The 12,689-nt window shown below is 44.5% G+C and overlaps 1 protein-coding gene across 2 annotated transcripts in view; it reads right to left on the reverse strand.

The window, feature by feature from the left end:
- Positions 1-867: 867 nt before the first annotated feature.
- The window catches only part of HECW1 (HECT, C2 and WW domain containing E3 ubiquitin protein ligase 1), a 467,976-nt gene continuing 456,154 nt past the window's right edge, over positions 868-12,689 (reverse strand). For both annotated transcript variants that reach the window (XM_082399702.1, XM_082399703.1), the window contains exons 27-28: positions 11,841-12,039; positions 868-5,284 (exon numbers count right to left, since the gene is read on the reverse strand). In XM_082399702.1, the coding sequence (XP_082255828.1) occupies positions 5,173-5,284; positions 11,841-12,039 (311 nt within the window). In that variant the 3' untranslated portion in view covers positions 868-5,172. The remainder of the gene's footprint in view (positions 5,285-11,840; positions 12,040-12,689) is intronic.

Genomic DNA, 12,689 nt, shown 5'->3' on the forward strand with positions numbered 1-12,689 from the left:
ATCTTGAATATAAGCTATACATGTCAATTTTTTTTTTTTACAGTATATAATTAATGAGTTGTCAGCACAGTGTATTGGAAAAGTATGGCCATAGAAATCAGGAGATCTGAAATTTAATTTTGATTTCAGAATAATGATCAGATTAAAACAAGATAATATCATCTACTCCTCTTTGTCAATTATGGTCTAGGATAATTTTTTTTTCTTATATCTTAAGAGAAAAATTATTTTCAGTTTGAATGAGTCTCACGTAAACCCAGCATGGGTATAAAAATGCAATAGAGAGACTTCTCAGGTTTTTCCTTCTCTCAATTCTACCCATACTTCTTTTCTAATAATAAAATATTTTTCCTCAAAGAATAAATCAGCTTCTGACCACCCAGTGAGAGCCACATGGTTTTCTTTTTGAGACTTGGAAGGAGGTAATAAGGAGAGTATATCATTGTGGTATTGGGAATCATGGTATGTGCCACTGGACTCAACACTTTTGCCTAGAGCTAAACCTTGTCTTAGGGTCACACCGGGTGTCAGGCTGTGGCCTGAAGCCTTTGTAGAAGCATCTCAAACAGGGAGGAATTCAACAGGCCAGTGTATGCCTGATTTGATATAAAGCACACTCACAAAATCCCATAGTTTGTGCGCCGTTCTAATAGGCAACACCAGGAACTTGTTACAAAAGCAGTCCCTTTATTTGTGGATTTGTGAGCACATTACTTACGCTTTTTTGATAAATAATCTTCCCGGGGAGTACTTACCGTAGCAGCTGGTAGTCTTCTGTGTTGTTTCATTGCGTACACCTGGCATGAGCACGATGCAAACTGTTATGCATGACCCTAGCCTTCTCTTTGCAATAAGGAGCACACACAATGCCATACCAAAGTGTTTATTGACATTCCTTGAAGGTGGCAGGATGGAAGAGAAAGCTCGGCCTGAGTATTACGTGACATTTCTCTTGTCAATATAAGCAAAATCAACCCAAGAACAAGGACTTCTCCTGCTATTGACTAAAACAAAGACTTTGAACAAAATCGTTATAGACATTTCCTTAGGTAAATTGGAAGCTTCAGGAAGTAGGCTAATGGAACAATATTTACTCTAAATATTACCTCTAGGCACCTTTTTTTTCTACTAGAACAAAGGGACTACATGTCACTAACAGGAAAGTAACACTTTCTCCTTTGGACTTTACGATGGCTGGAACATCCAGCCCAGATTTTGATGATATAGTATTGCAGTAGTTTTAAGAATGAACACTGAAGTACATAATAATAATAATAATAATAAAGCACCACATTTGTCATGTAAAGTTCTAACTACTTTCATGTGAAAGTGTTTCATCTTGACTGGGAAAACATTTGTGGGAACTGAGAAATTTTCTGAACCCAAATTTGGGACACATGGTTTGACACACAGACTGATGGTGCCACAGATGTAACATTAGAACTATTCTGGAAGGTCCAGCTCATGGGCTGGCCACACAAATGCACTTACTGTTAAAGCACAGATGGTCATGTATTAGAAGAGAAAAAGATTGAGATTCTGCATATTTAAAGCCTGCCAACAAATCATATATCACTTTTTCTTAATTTTCTCACTGCATGACAATCGTGATAGCAGTAAAAAATTTTCACAACCACGGTCAACTTATAGACATAGGGATGACAAAGAAAATCAGTAGCTTTATAGTACTTCTCCTGATTCTGCAGAGTCTATTTCTGTTTTTAGGATTATCACCTTCATATGATAGATTAAAATGGGATATCCATGAAATTATCATAAATACTTCATAGTATTTTTGAAGCATTTTTCTAATGAAAACATAAGTATTCTCTTATTTATTGTTCTTATTTGTCTCCCAATCAAAGGTAATACACTCTTACTAAAAATAGCTCTAGGGCTTCCATGGTGGCGCAGTGGTTGAGAATCCGCCTGCCAAAGCAGGGGACACGGGTTCGAGCCCTGGTCCGGGAAGGTCCACATGCCGCGGAGCAGCTGGCCTGTGCGCCACAATTACTGAAGCCTGTGCTCTAGAGCCCGCGAGCCACAACTACTGAGCCCACGTGCCACAACTACTGAAGCCCGCGTGCCACAACTACTGAAGCCCACGTGCCTAGAGCCTGTGCTCTGCAACAAGAGAAGCCACCACAATGAGAAGCCTGTGCACCGCAACAAAGAGTAGCCCCAGCTCGCCGCAACTAGAGAAAGCCCACACGCAGCAACAAAGACCCAATGCAGCCAAAAATAAAATAAATAAAATAAATTAAAAAAAAATAGCTCTAAAAGATCTTGTTTTAGGGAAATAGTGGTTTATAAATGATTAATTTTATACTATGCCTCCATGGAGAAAACTAATACTTTAAGTTAAAAAGAAATTTACACAAGGTAACAAATGGGTGAGATCTATCTTGCCCATTATGAATTATATGATTTGGGGTGGTTTGCACCTCCACCTGGTGAAATTAATAGCACAATCGAGTCCTATAGCTGTTTTGTTATATATGTAAATATATATATATATAATGTTATACATAATTTAAAAATCAGCCTCACATATGAGGGAATATTAACTAAAGAAACATCATCTGGGACAAAGACAAATAAAGATTTTTCCATAGCAACTGTCTGTCCTCCTCTTCTCTTTGTTTTCCTTCCTTAGGGATTCTGTACAAGGCTGTAATGGAAATTGGGACCCTATTAATAAGCACACTTTGCATTCTTTCAGGGACTCTGACACCAGTATGTCTTTCTGGAATTTTATACTTTTATGAAATAGTGCTCCTGTGATGCTTTGTGGGATATATCTGAGCCATGGCATTGGGCGGGGCAGTGGGAATAAGGAAAAGTTAGTTGAAAACCATTCATGCCCCAGTTTTCTATCTATATATAACTTCTAGGCTACCTTGTTCCTTCTGTATGTGGGAAGCATAGTCATCAATTAATCTCATTAACAGATTAATTAGATATTTGTGTAAATTGTGAAGCTCCCCGGAGCAGGTTCCATCTTTGGAACAGCCTTCTCCCTTGCCAATGTTCTAATATAAGTACTGAAAAGAAGAACTGAATGCTTGAACTGAGTATTTACATACATCTAACACCAAGTTCTAAAAATGAAAGATGCCCCCTGTACTAGAGACACTATTCTATATAGGATGGTGAAACAATTTGCATCATCCTTATGTCCTGATTTCATAAACAATAGCTCCACTGGAATCCATAACTTTCCTGATGCTGAAATGTGTCCTGAATTTTACAGATCCCTCATTCTGTATTATGTAACTTACACATTCCATCATCCCATCTTGGTAAATATTCTTTTTTAGACAACAACAGAAGGCCAGATTTCTGTAACATATATATTTCCTGATTGACAACAGGTACACAGCAGCAACGGGTGCTGAGCATTCTAATGCCTACTAAAGGAATGTTTCCTTGTACAGTGCAGGGTACACAATTAACGCATTGTCTGGGCACAGACCAATATGAGCGCTAGACATGGCTCTGGATGAAATTAACTTTCCCACATTTCTCACATTTCTCCCTTGCTTAACATACTGAAGGACAACAATGTGACATTTCAACAGTTCTTTTCCCAGTGAAGAAAAACACTTTCGTTAGTGACATATTTCAGACGACATGATAACAAGGTTAGACAAATAGCAAATGACCATCACGTTTGGGTTTATGGCAAATGTAATTGAGAGGTTAGGCTGTCCCTGGAGCCTGCAACTGTTGTTCTGAAAACACTATGTTTTCTGAGACATCTCTTTACTGAATGCTAAAAGAAACTGGATCCCTATTTTGACACAAATCAGTGTGCCTTTGGGGAGTTAGGTCTTTGCTCCAGGAGGACCACTATGGAGGAAGGAAATGTATTATATTTCCCTTTGGGGGGTTAGGTCTTTGCTCCAGGAATGACTGCTACGGAGGAAGGAGATGTATTATATTGCCCTTGATCCCTAACAAGCACCATCGCTCTCTGTAGCTTCCGAGTTAGTGTGGTCCCTGGGGACAATCAAATGCGAAGGAATTTGAACACCATGATGAAGGAAAAAAAAAACCATGAAAAAATAAAAACACTACCAAAGTTGAAATAAAAATTTGTTTGCCAAACAGGTAATTACTTGGCTTGAACAAAAGTCATGAGATTATCAGGACATTTTTCTTCCTCTGGGAAGGAGACCTGTGGCTAGATCGAACAAAGCAAAAGAAAACAGTACAGAACTCAGGTATTCAAACCAACTGAATATGTCCTTCTAATATGTCCTAATGTCCTTCTCCCCTTTCTCCTGTTTGCTTCAACACGTTCTATACAACACAATGGGGGTAGAAGCCTCATTGTTTATGTTACATAATGAGATCTCCTTCTTGGACTTGTGCACAAGTTTGTGCTTCTTGGGTGGTGGGTGTTCACGGGGGGTGCACCCCCCCCCCCAGGACTTCTCTGAACTCAAGTCTCGCCACAATCCCCACAACTATTGGGATGCCCTGCGTTGCATCAGCAGGAGGTGTTTTTCTTGCTGTTATTATTGGTTGGAAAGTGTAATATTTGCACCATATGTCTAGGCTAGTTCCAGCTGATGGGACCGATGCCACATACGAATCATGAGTTGAATGTATCAAAATTGTGGTGTTGCCACTGCTGTTTTTGGATGGATTGGATGCCAAGGGAAAAAGTAGAGGGGGAGGAAAAGAAAGAGTTGATCAGCTCCTATTCTGGAGTTTATTGTTAGAAATTATTAAAAATGGTGGCTCTGCTCAGAAGAGATGGGTGTAGAAAAGCTTGGAATGCTTAATGCTCAAATTTCCCCTTAAATCATAGAAATGGAAGTAAACATTTATTACCATTTGGTCAAGTGTAGCATAACTTGCATTCATATTTCTTTGTTAGTAATGGAGGTATGTGGAGATATACACAGACCTTGAGACAGCTGTTTGTTTGTTTGTTTGTTTGTTTTTAAATATTGCATACAGGCTAGCAGTTCATTGAAAGTAGAGGAGATAAGCCTGAAGGTTAGATCTTAGAAGAAGGCAATTCTTCATGCACAGCTCATCAATCCTGATTTGGTTTGAAAACGAAAATCATGGAATACCAAAATCAAAGGAGAGTTGATTCAGGGAAAGGGAAAGGATGATGTCACTGGCCAGGAAAATGTCAGGGAAGTTCTGAGTTCCTCATTCAAGTCCAAAGGTGCTGGTTTCTTCTACCGCCGTTAACAGCTTTTCATACAACATGGAGTACGAAGGATAAGGTGGAAGATCCAATCGATTGAAACATGTGTGTGCCCTGAATGGGGGAGAAAAGGCTGGTCAAGGTGTTTGTTTCAATGGTACAACTGGCTTGGCCAGTTCTGTGATCAGTCTGAATCTGTGAATCAAAAGTGAATCTAAAGGGGGTAGAACCATGTTTTAGGACCACCATAACACACTTGCAAACTAAGAAGCACAGCCTTGGGCTTCCCTGGTGGATCAGTGGTTAAGAATTCGCCTGCTAATGCAGGGGACACGGGTTCGAGCTCTGGTCCGGGAAGATCCCACATACCGCGGAGCAACTAAGCCCGTGTGCCACAACTATTGAGCCTGTGCTCTAGAGCTCTCGAGCCACAACTAGTGAAGCCCGCGTGCCTAGAGCCCGTGCTCCGCAACAAGAGAAGCCACCGCAATGAGAAGCCTGCGCACCGCAACAAAGAGTAGCCCCTGCTGGCCTCAACTAGAGAAAGCCCACGCGCAGCAACAAAGACCCAACACAGCCAAAAATAAATAAATAAATAAATAATAATAATAATAATAAAGAGAACCACAGCCTTCCAGACAGGAATAGACCAGTTGAGGGACTGGAATATCTAGAAACTGGAGGGGTGGGTTTGCGTTTGGAAGCAAACCACGCTATATACTAGCACTGCACTAGCAAACCAGCGACATTTTACAACTGAGAGATGAAGTTGGATGTGGCCAGCAAAGGAACATAATTAGTATTAGAGGATTATGTTCCCAAGTCTCCCTGCCCAGCTCTGATTTCTGGGCCTCTGTAAACCCTGTGCATTGACTTAGAGGTGCCAACGGATGCCCTGGAACTCTCGAGATCCAATGCTCCATCAAGGCAGGTGTGATGGAACACTGACAGTCCGACTCCTTTACCATTCATAGTGGGGCCTGCTTAACCTGAAGCAGAGATGCTGCATTTCCAAGAACAGCTGAGCTTGGGGGATAATCCTCCCTGGATGCCTGCAGCATCCCGGTGCCACCTGCCCTGGGTTCTGCTTATTTTGTCATGTACTTCATCCTGCGGGCCCATCTATGTGGGCCAGTGTCTGGCCTAGACAAAGAATGGCTTTCCCTGCTATGTGCCAATGCGTGGACCAGGACCAGACCCTGCGAAACCAAGTTGAGAGCGGCAGAAAAATGCCAAGTGTGCTTTTGGAACTGGCTGAATTAGCCAGGGGCAGGATACGGGCAGACAGCATCTTCTTGGTTTTCTTTATCTGGTCATTTTAACTGTCACTCCCGAGTGGAAATAATACAGAAGAAAAAAAATCCTATTTAGAAAATAGTTGGGATCAGATTAATTCTGTAAAAGATAATTTCTGGGAACTGAAAACATTAGCAAATGGCCCCTCTTCAAGACCTAGTCTGAACACCCAGAGTTTCTTCAAGAGTTGCTCTTAGTGCATTAATCTATAGGCCTGGTTCACTCTTAAATAAATCCTAGTTTGTAATCTAGAGTGAATGAACACAATCAGATCACGATTTGATTCCTCATTCCTAAGTCCTCGCTGCTCTCTACGTGTGGTCCTGACAGCACGGAGGGCCTGCTTACTTCATTTCCTGGGCACTGGACCCCGTGCTCCCAGGTGGGGTGGGGCTGCAGACAGAGTCCGGAACCAGGGTTCGGAAGACCTCTAGCCTGGTCCCAGTCCAGCCACTGACTAGCTTTATAACCTTGGGAAAGTCAATGAATCTTTCTGAGCCTCAGTTTTCTCACTTATAAAATGGGGTAATAATACATATTCCGTGCACCTCAGAGGGCTGGTGTGTGAGGACAGCACATAAATGCCTTTCGTAAACCGTGAATCATCATTTAAGCATCAGAGTCTCTTAATAATAATGCGACCACCATTGCAGTCATGATTTTAGGAACTGTGTCACCCTTGTGGGGACTTCAGACCCTTGGCCTCTTCCACATGACTGCAAGCAAATGAATCACCCTCATCTCATATTTGTGAAGTTGATATTTTGGAACTCCACTGGATCTGTTCAGTTGTGCCGTGTCAGATTTCACTCTGTCGGTGTTATTCTAGGGTTCCAGCATTTTGAGATCATTTTGGATTTGGATTGTGCCCATCACATTACTATGTGTGATACTTCTAACCTGTGTCACCTACACAGTCGATCTCTCTGTCTCCTCGAGGTTTTCCAAGTTACTGGTTAAAATGTGCACCGAGACAGTACCAAAGCCAGTCTTGCTCTTCTGCGGTAGAGACCACTCTAAGCTTGGTTACGAGCAAACAATGGAAAGAGGCAGCATCGCTACCGCGTGCGGCTGTGAGGCCAGTTCTTTAAGTGTGACTCCTTTTCAAGTCATCTTCTTCCACCGCCCAACTACGGCCTCAATCTCCGGACAGGTTCTCACTCTATCACTGCTGAATCTACTCTCTTCCAAGTTTGTCAATGACCTCTCGATTCCCCAATCCAGAGGCACATTTTCTATGCCCACCTCCTCAAGCTCTTTGAAAGCATCTGACAGCTCTTCCTCTGAACATCTCTCTTCCCTTGGCTTCTTCATGGCTTCTCAGTGGCTGTCAGTTTCTCTTAGGGACTCCCAATGGCTTCCTCATGCCTCCTTTGTAGCCCGACAGCCTACAGAGCAGGGCTTCCCATCCGGCACTAGTGACACTTTGAGCTTGATGACTCTTCACCGGGAGGGACTGTCCTGTGTCTTGTAGGTGTTTCACAGCATCCTTGGCCTCTACCTGAGAGAAGCCAGGAGGTCTCCTCCCCGACAACCAAAAATGTCTCCAGACATTGCCAAGTGTCCTCTGGGGGGACAAAATCACCTCTTTCCTGCCCTCCCCACCTTGAGAACCATCCCTATAGAGTAAGCCAACTACTAACTTAACCAGGCCTTCACCTTCATCCTAGGCTTGGGCTCAGTTTACATCTGCAGTGAAGCATGTTTGTGTTAGAATTTTAGTCCTGTTAATCCGCCCATGACTCATAATTCGGTTACCCCTGGTCCCTACTCTAAATGTAAACCCCTAAGGTTTTCTCCTCTCCTTTATCTTATCTCCACGCTGCCTGTGCTGGGTCTACCCTGACCAGGTCCAGAGTTTTCTTTCCTCCCAAGCCTTTCCTTGTCAAGTTCTACAGTAAGGAAACTCTCCCACCTCCTGGTCTGGATGTGGCCTCCAAGCTCTGGACGTGGTTCTCAGCACTCATGAGTGGAGATGGTCACCGTTCACCCTGCTGCATGCTGGGCTGTGGATGGACGAGCGACTTTTCCACTCCCCACTGCCAATTCTACATCATTACTTTTCAATCTTTGATCAAAAATTTCTGTTCCTCTGAATCTCATGCCATTTAGGTATTTTTTTTCCCCCAAACTACAGGTTTTGTCTGGCATCTTATTTCAATGAAATAGGATAGGGTAGAAAATAGTGTATTACCTGCAGGTAATAAGGATGAAGTATTGTTTTGAAGAACATGTATTTCAGATACACACACACAGGAGTACCTATGCATGTATTGTGTTGGGATGTGAAGGGTCCTTCTCTCTGTGGGCTGTAGCTAAGACACGTTTGACCATCAGTGATCTAGATATACCCTCCATACCTTCTGACCTTCTGACCTTCTGGGTAACACATTTATTAAAATCTCTGGTACTTGGCTTAAATGCTCTCCATTTTCAGGTCTTCCCATCAGACTGTGTAGCATCTGAGCCCACTTGGTTGACTGTTCAGTGCCCTGGCCTGCCGGCTCCTTGACTCCAACCTCCGTGACCTTCTCACCCCTCTTATGCTCCAGCAATGGTGGTTTATGAAGTTTCTTCACCAGGCACTGTAAACTTAGGGCCTAGAAACCTCTACCCTCAGAGTCCTTTGTCCTAATCCCCACACACTCTGGAAAGCAAGGACTTGGCCTGATGTATTGTTTTGCTGTGACGCTCTCTCACCTGGGAGGCCAGCTGCCTTTCTAGAGGGAAGATCTGAGGAGAATGCAGCTCCTCAGAGTGTGGGTTGCACATGGGGCTCACGGTCTCTGGGGAGCCCTGGGTCACCCCGAGGGTGCTCGGTGCCCCTGCTCGCCTCAGGCTTCTATCACCTGTCATGTGGCCAGGCCAGGTCTCTCCGAACTACCATTATTGGAATTCAGAGGTTATTTCTTTCTCTCCACACATAGGTGACACTTTCCAGGTTCTTGGATCTTCAGAAAATGCACGAGGGATACTAGTCGGGGGTTACTACTCAGAGGGTCATTTTCGCTGTCCCCTTTTAGAGGCATCTCAGCACTTGACTCTTGGGGCCCTTCTGGCCTACGGCGAAGTCCCCGCTTCCCCCAAGAACCCTCTCCAGGATTTGTGGGGTAGCAGCCTTTTTAGGGGTGCCTTGGCCCAGATGTGCTGGGCTGTTCATAAGCCTGACGTCCACCCTATAAGTTCTCTGTGTGGGTTGATAGTATTAATGCACATTTCATTAATGCACATTTTCCAGAGCGTATATGTAATTAGACTCACGCTCTGACCCCAAGTGACAAAAGCAATGACTTCCGTTTCCTAAAGAGTAAAGCGGATTCCTCAGGGGGGTCTTCTCTCCACGGCCCACCAGACGCTCTCATCAACTGCGTCCCCTGCGAGTGTCGCAATGGACGTCTTGTCCTCCATGCCAGCTTGGTGACCTTTCCTGAACACCGCTGACCCTTCCCACCCCCAGGCTTTGCTCCTGCTGTTGCTTCAGCCCAGAATCCCCTCCACCCTTCCTTGCCCCTCAGGGCTCACCTAAATGCCAGCTTCTCTGTGTCACCGTCTCCTGTCAGCTCAATCAGGATCAGGTCTCTGTGCTACATACTCACGGCATCCTGCTTTTATCTTCCCTTCTTGGTGCTCCTCTGATTCCACCTGGGGTCGTAACCACTTACTCTTCCGCTCCGTTCCTCCCTAGACTGTAAGCCCCTCTGGGCAGGTGCCTTGTTGCAGCTCAGGCCCTCCATCAGGGGCACACTGAGGGGCCCACTATGAGAGAATCATCAAATGCGACTCAAATTCACTCCTCTAAAGTCAGAGCAAAATGTTCCCCAAAAAACTCATCCTCCAAATCTATCATTACACTTGACAAATGGAAATCTTGCCTTTTTAGCCTTATTTTCTTGCCAGACTTCATTCAGCAGGTCCGGTGCTCAGCAGAGCCATGCAAACGAACCCTGAGGGTCTGCTGATCGAAGTGGGCGAAGCCAGGGCTGAAAAGTGCCCCAACGCTTTAGGCTGTTAGTAACCAGCTGGGCATGCACTCTGTTTCCTGGGCCTCCTAACGCTCACCGTCATCAGGTGAATTATCTCCGGGATGCTGGAAAGTCTAGGAAAGCTAGATGAAAATTATAGTTCAGTAAATCCTTCCACAATAGGGATTTAGCAAAGCGTCTGGGAGGCCGCATAGAAATACAGCTGGATTAAATACGAATCTTCTGTTATAATTAGAAAATATCACAGTAGAAGAAAATAATTGTGCATCAATCTTATGTTTGCTGAGCGGGTTTTATTACTATAGTACCTAGACAGAAGTATCTCTTTAGTGCTCCTTATTTCACGGATGAGGAATATGCTACCCAAAGAGGCACAGAAAGGGCCGAGGAAGTGTTGGGATGAAAACTCATGGTGCAGGGAATTCATTCCGTTAAACTGCCTGGAGCCCTAGTGCCTCCTTTTTTTGCATTATCTTACAATAATTTCATCAATAGCTTACTGTATAGAAGCCACCATAGAGACCGGACATATACACTGGTCTTGTCTGCACACATTTTGAAACATAGTAGGAAAAATGCGACATGTACATGCTAACTATTCCAGGGAATATCAAGTGTATCCAGTGCTACGCCATAGTGAGACAGGCTGGGACCTGGGATCCTTTACTGCAGTGCTTGCACCTGGACAAACATCTCCTTGAGCAACAGAATACAAAGAAACTCTAAGGGACTAAAAATAACTGCAGGCATTGGCAGTTAGGGGCAATTATGAACAATAAGATACAAAAAGGCCACAAAGCAACTGCCATTTCTGAGATGCCGGGAGCAGAAACGGGGGACTGCCATGATCCCTGCACACAGCACCACCAAGGGGGTGCGCAGAGCACCTAAGCCGCCCCTCTGGCCCCACCCACTGATCCACCCCACCCTCACCCCATTTAAGGGACCAGCTCACCACCCTGCCTTGGGGGCGAGTCCCAGTAAACCCTTTCCTGAATTTGTCTGGCCTCTTACCAATTTCTGTTGATTAAAGAGTCCAAGAATCCGGGTGGGTAACGGTAGAAGTCCAGACACAGTGCTGGAAGGGTCACTTTGGACCCTCCCCCAGATGAGGCATTCCTCTTTAAATTAAATTGGGCTACGTAGGACTGACACATGGACCGTGATACCAATAGCCCAAATACCATCAGTCATCGAAAAATCACTAAGAATATGGTCTAAATGCACCTCCCCGAGACCTCTCACCCACACCTTTCACTAATGACTCATAGAACAATACTTTGGGTGGCAGGAAAGAATTCCATCCCAACGGATAAGTGCCCAAGCTCAAATAACAAAGGGTACTTGGCCTTCTTTGGCAGGTTTCCCAAAGGTGGGCAGGAGCTCCGTACCTGGGGAGAGATGTAATTTTCCCCCATTTCTCTATGCAAAAACGCCGAAGCCCGTTGCTTCCTCGAAGGGCTGCAAAGCCTTCGTAGGGCACACTTGATGTTCCCGTGACGAACTGCAGTAATCTGAGTCTCTGCTCATTGTTGAAACGTTCCACCGCAGCCCAGAACCAGCGGATCACGAGATGCCCATCGTGATAACCTGAGCGGAGGAGGAGGGAGACCGAGAGGATGTGTACAGGGGAGGAGGGAGTGTGGGGGGGGGGAGATGAAATACACATCAGGTGTGCCAAGAACTGAACAGCAGCTCTTGATCTGCTGATTTCTCTCGTGATGGCCTTTAGGTAGGTCTAAAACAATTTGTATAACTGACTCAAATTTAAGAACAAAAGCCTATTTAGAAAATAAGCACTTTATAAAAAGGCTGTATGTTGTGAGGGATGTCCTCAGAGATGTTTGCTTTCTATTTAAACAACTGGGACCCCAGAAGTCCTTTTCCTGCCTGATATAAATGTAGACAAGGAGTGACGAGGTTCGGTAGAGATCTTTGGGGTTCCAAAGAGACAAAGCTCTCTACAAATACGATATTTCCTGGTATTGTCTTTGTTCTGATGTCTTAGCTCTTGGGACCCACGTACTGTGGAGCGTCTAGGACTTAAGAAAGGCTGGAGGTGAATGTCAAACTTGGTCAACGGAAGATGCCGGGCTCTCCAAGTGCCCTTGGAGCCGCTGCCCCCCGATCAGCCCTGGGCCGCAAAGAGTTGGGCCCACGGAAGTAGTATGGGGCCTCTCACAGGACAGTAAGGAAACCAAGCTTGGAGCAATCACTTATGATAAGGTAAATGATTCCCC

Source organism: Balaenoptera borealis (assembly GCF_965194805.1).
Source record: "Balaenoptera borealis genome assembly, chromosome: 7".
Taxonomy (NCBI): domain Eukaryota; kingdom Metazoa; phylum Chordata; class Mammalia; order Artiodactyla; family Balaenopteridae; genus Balaenoptera; species Balaenoptera borealis.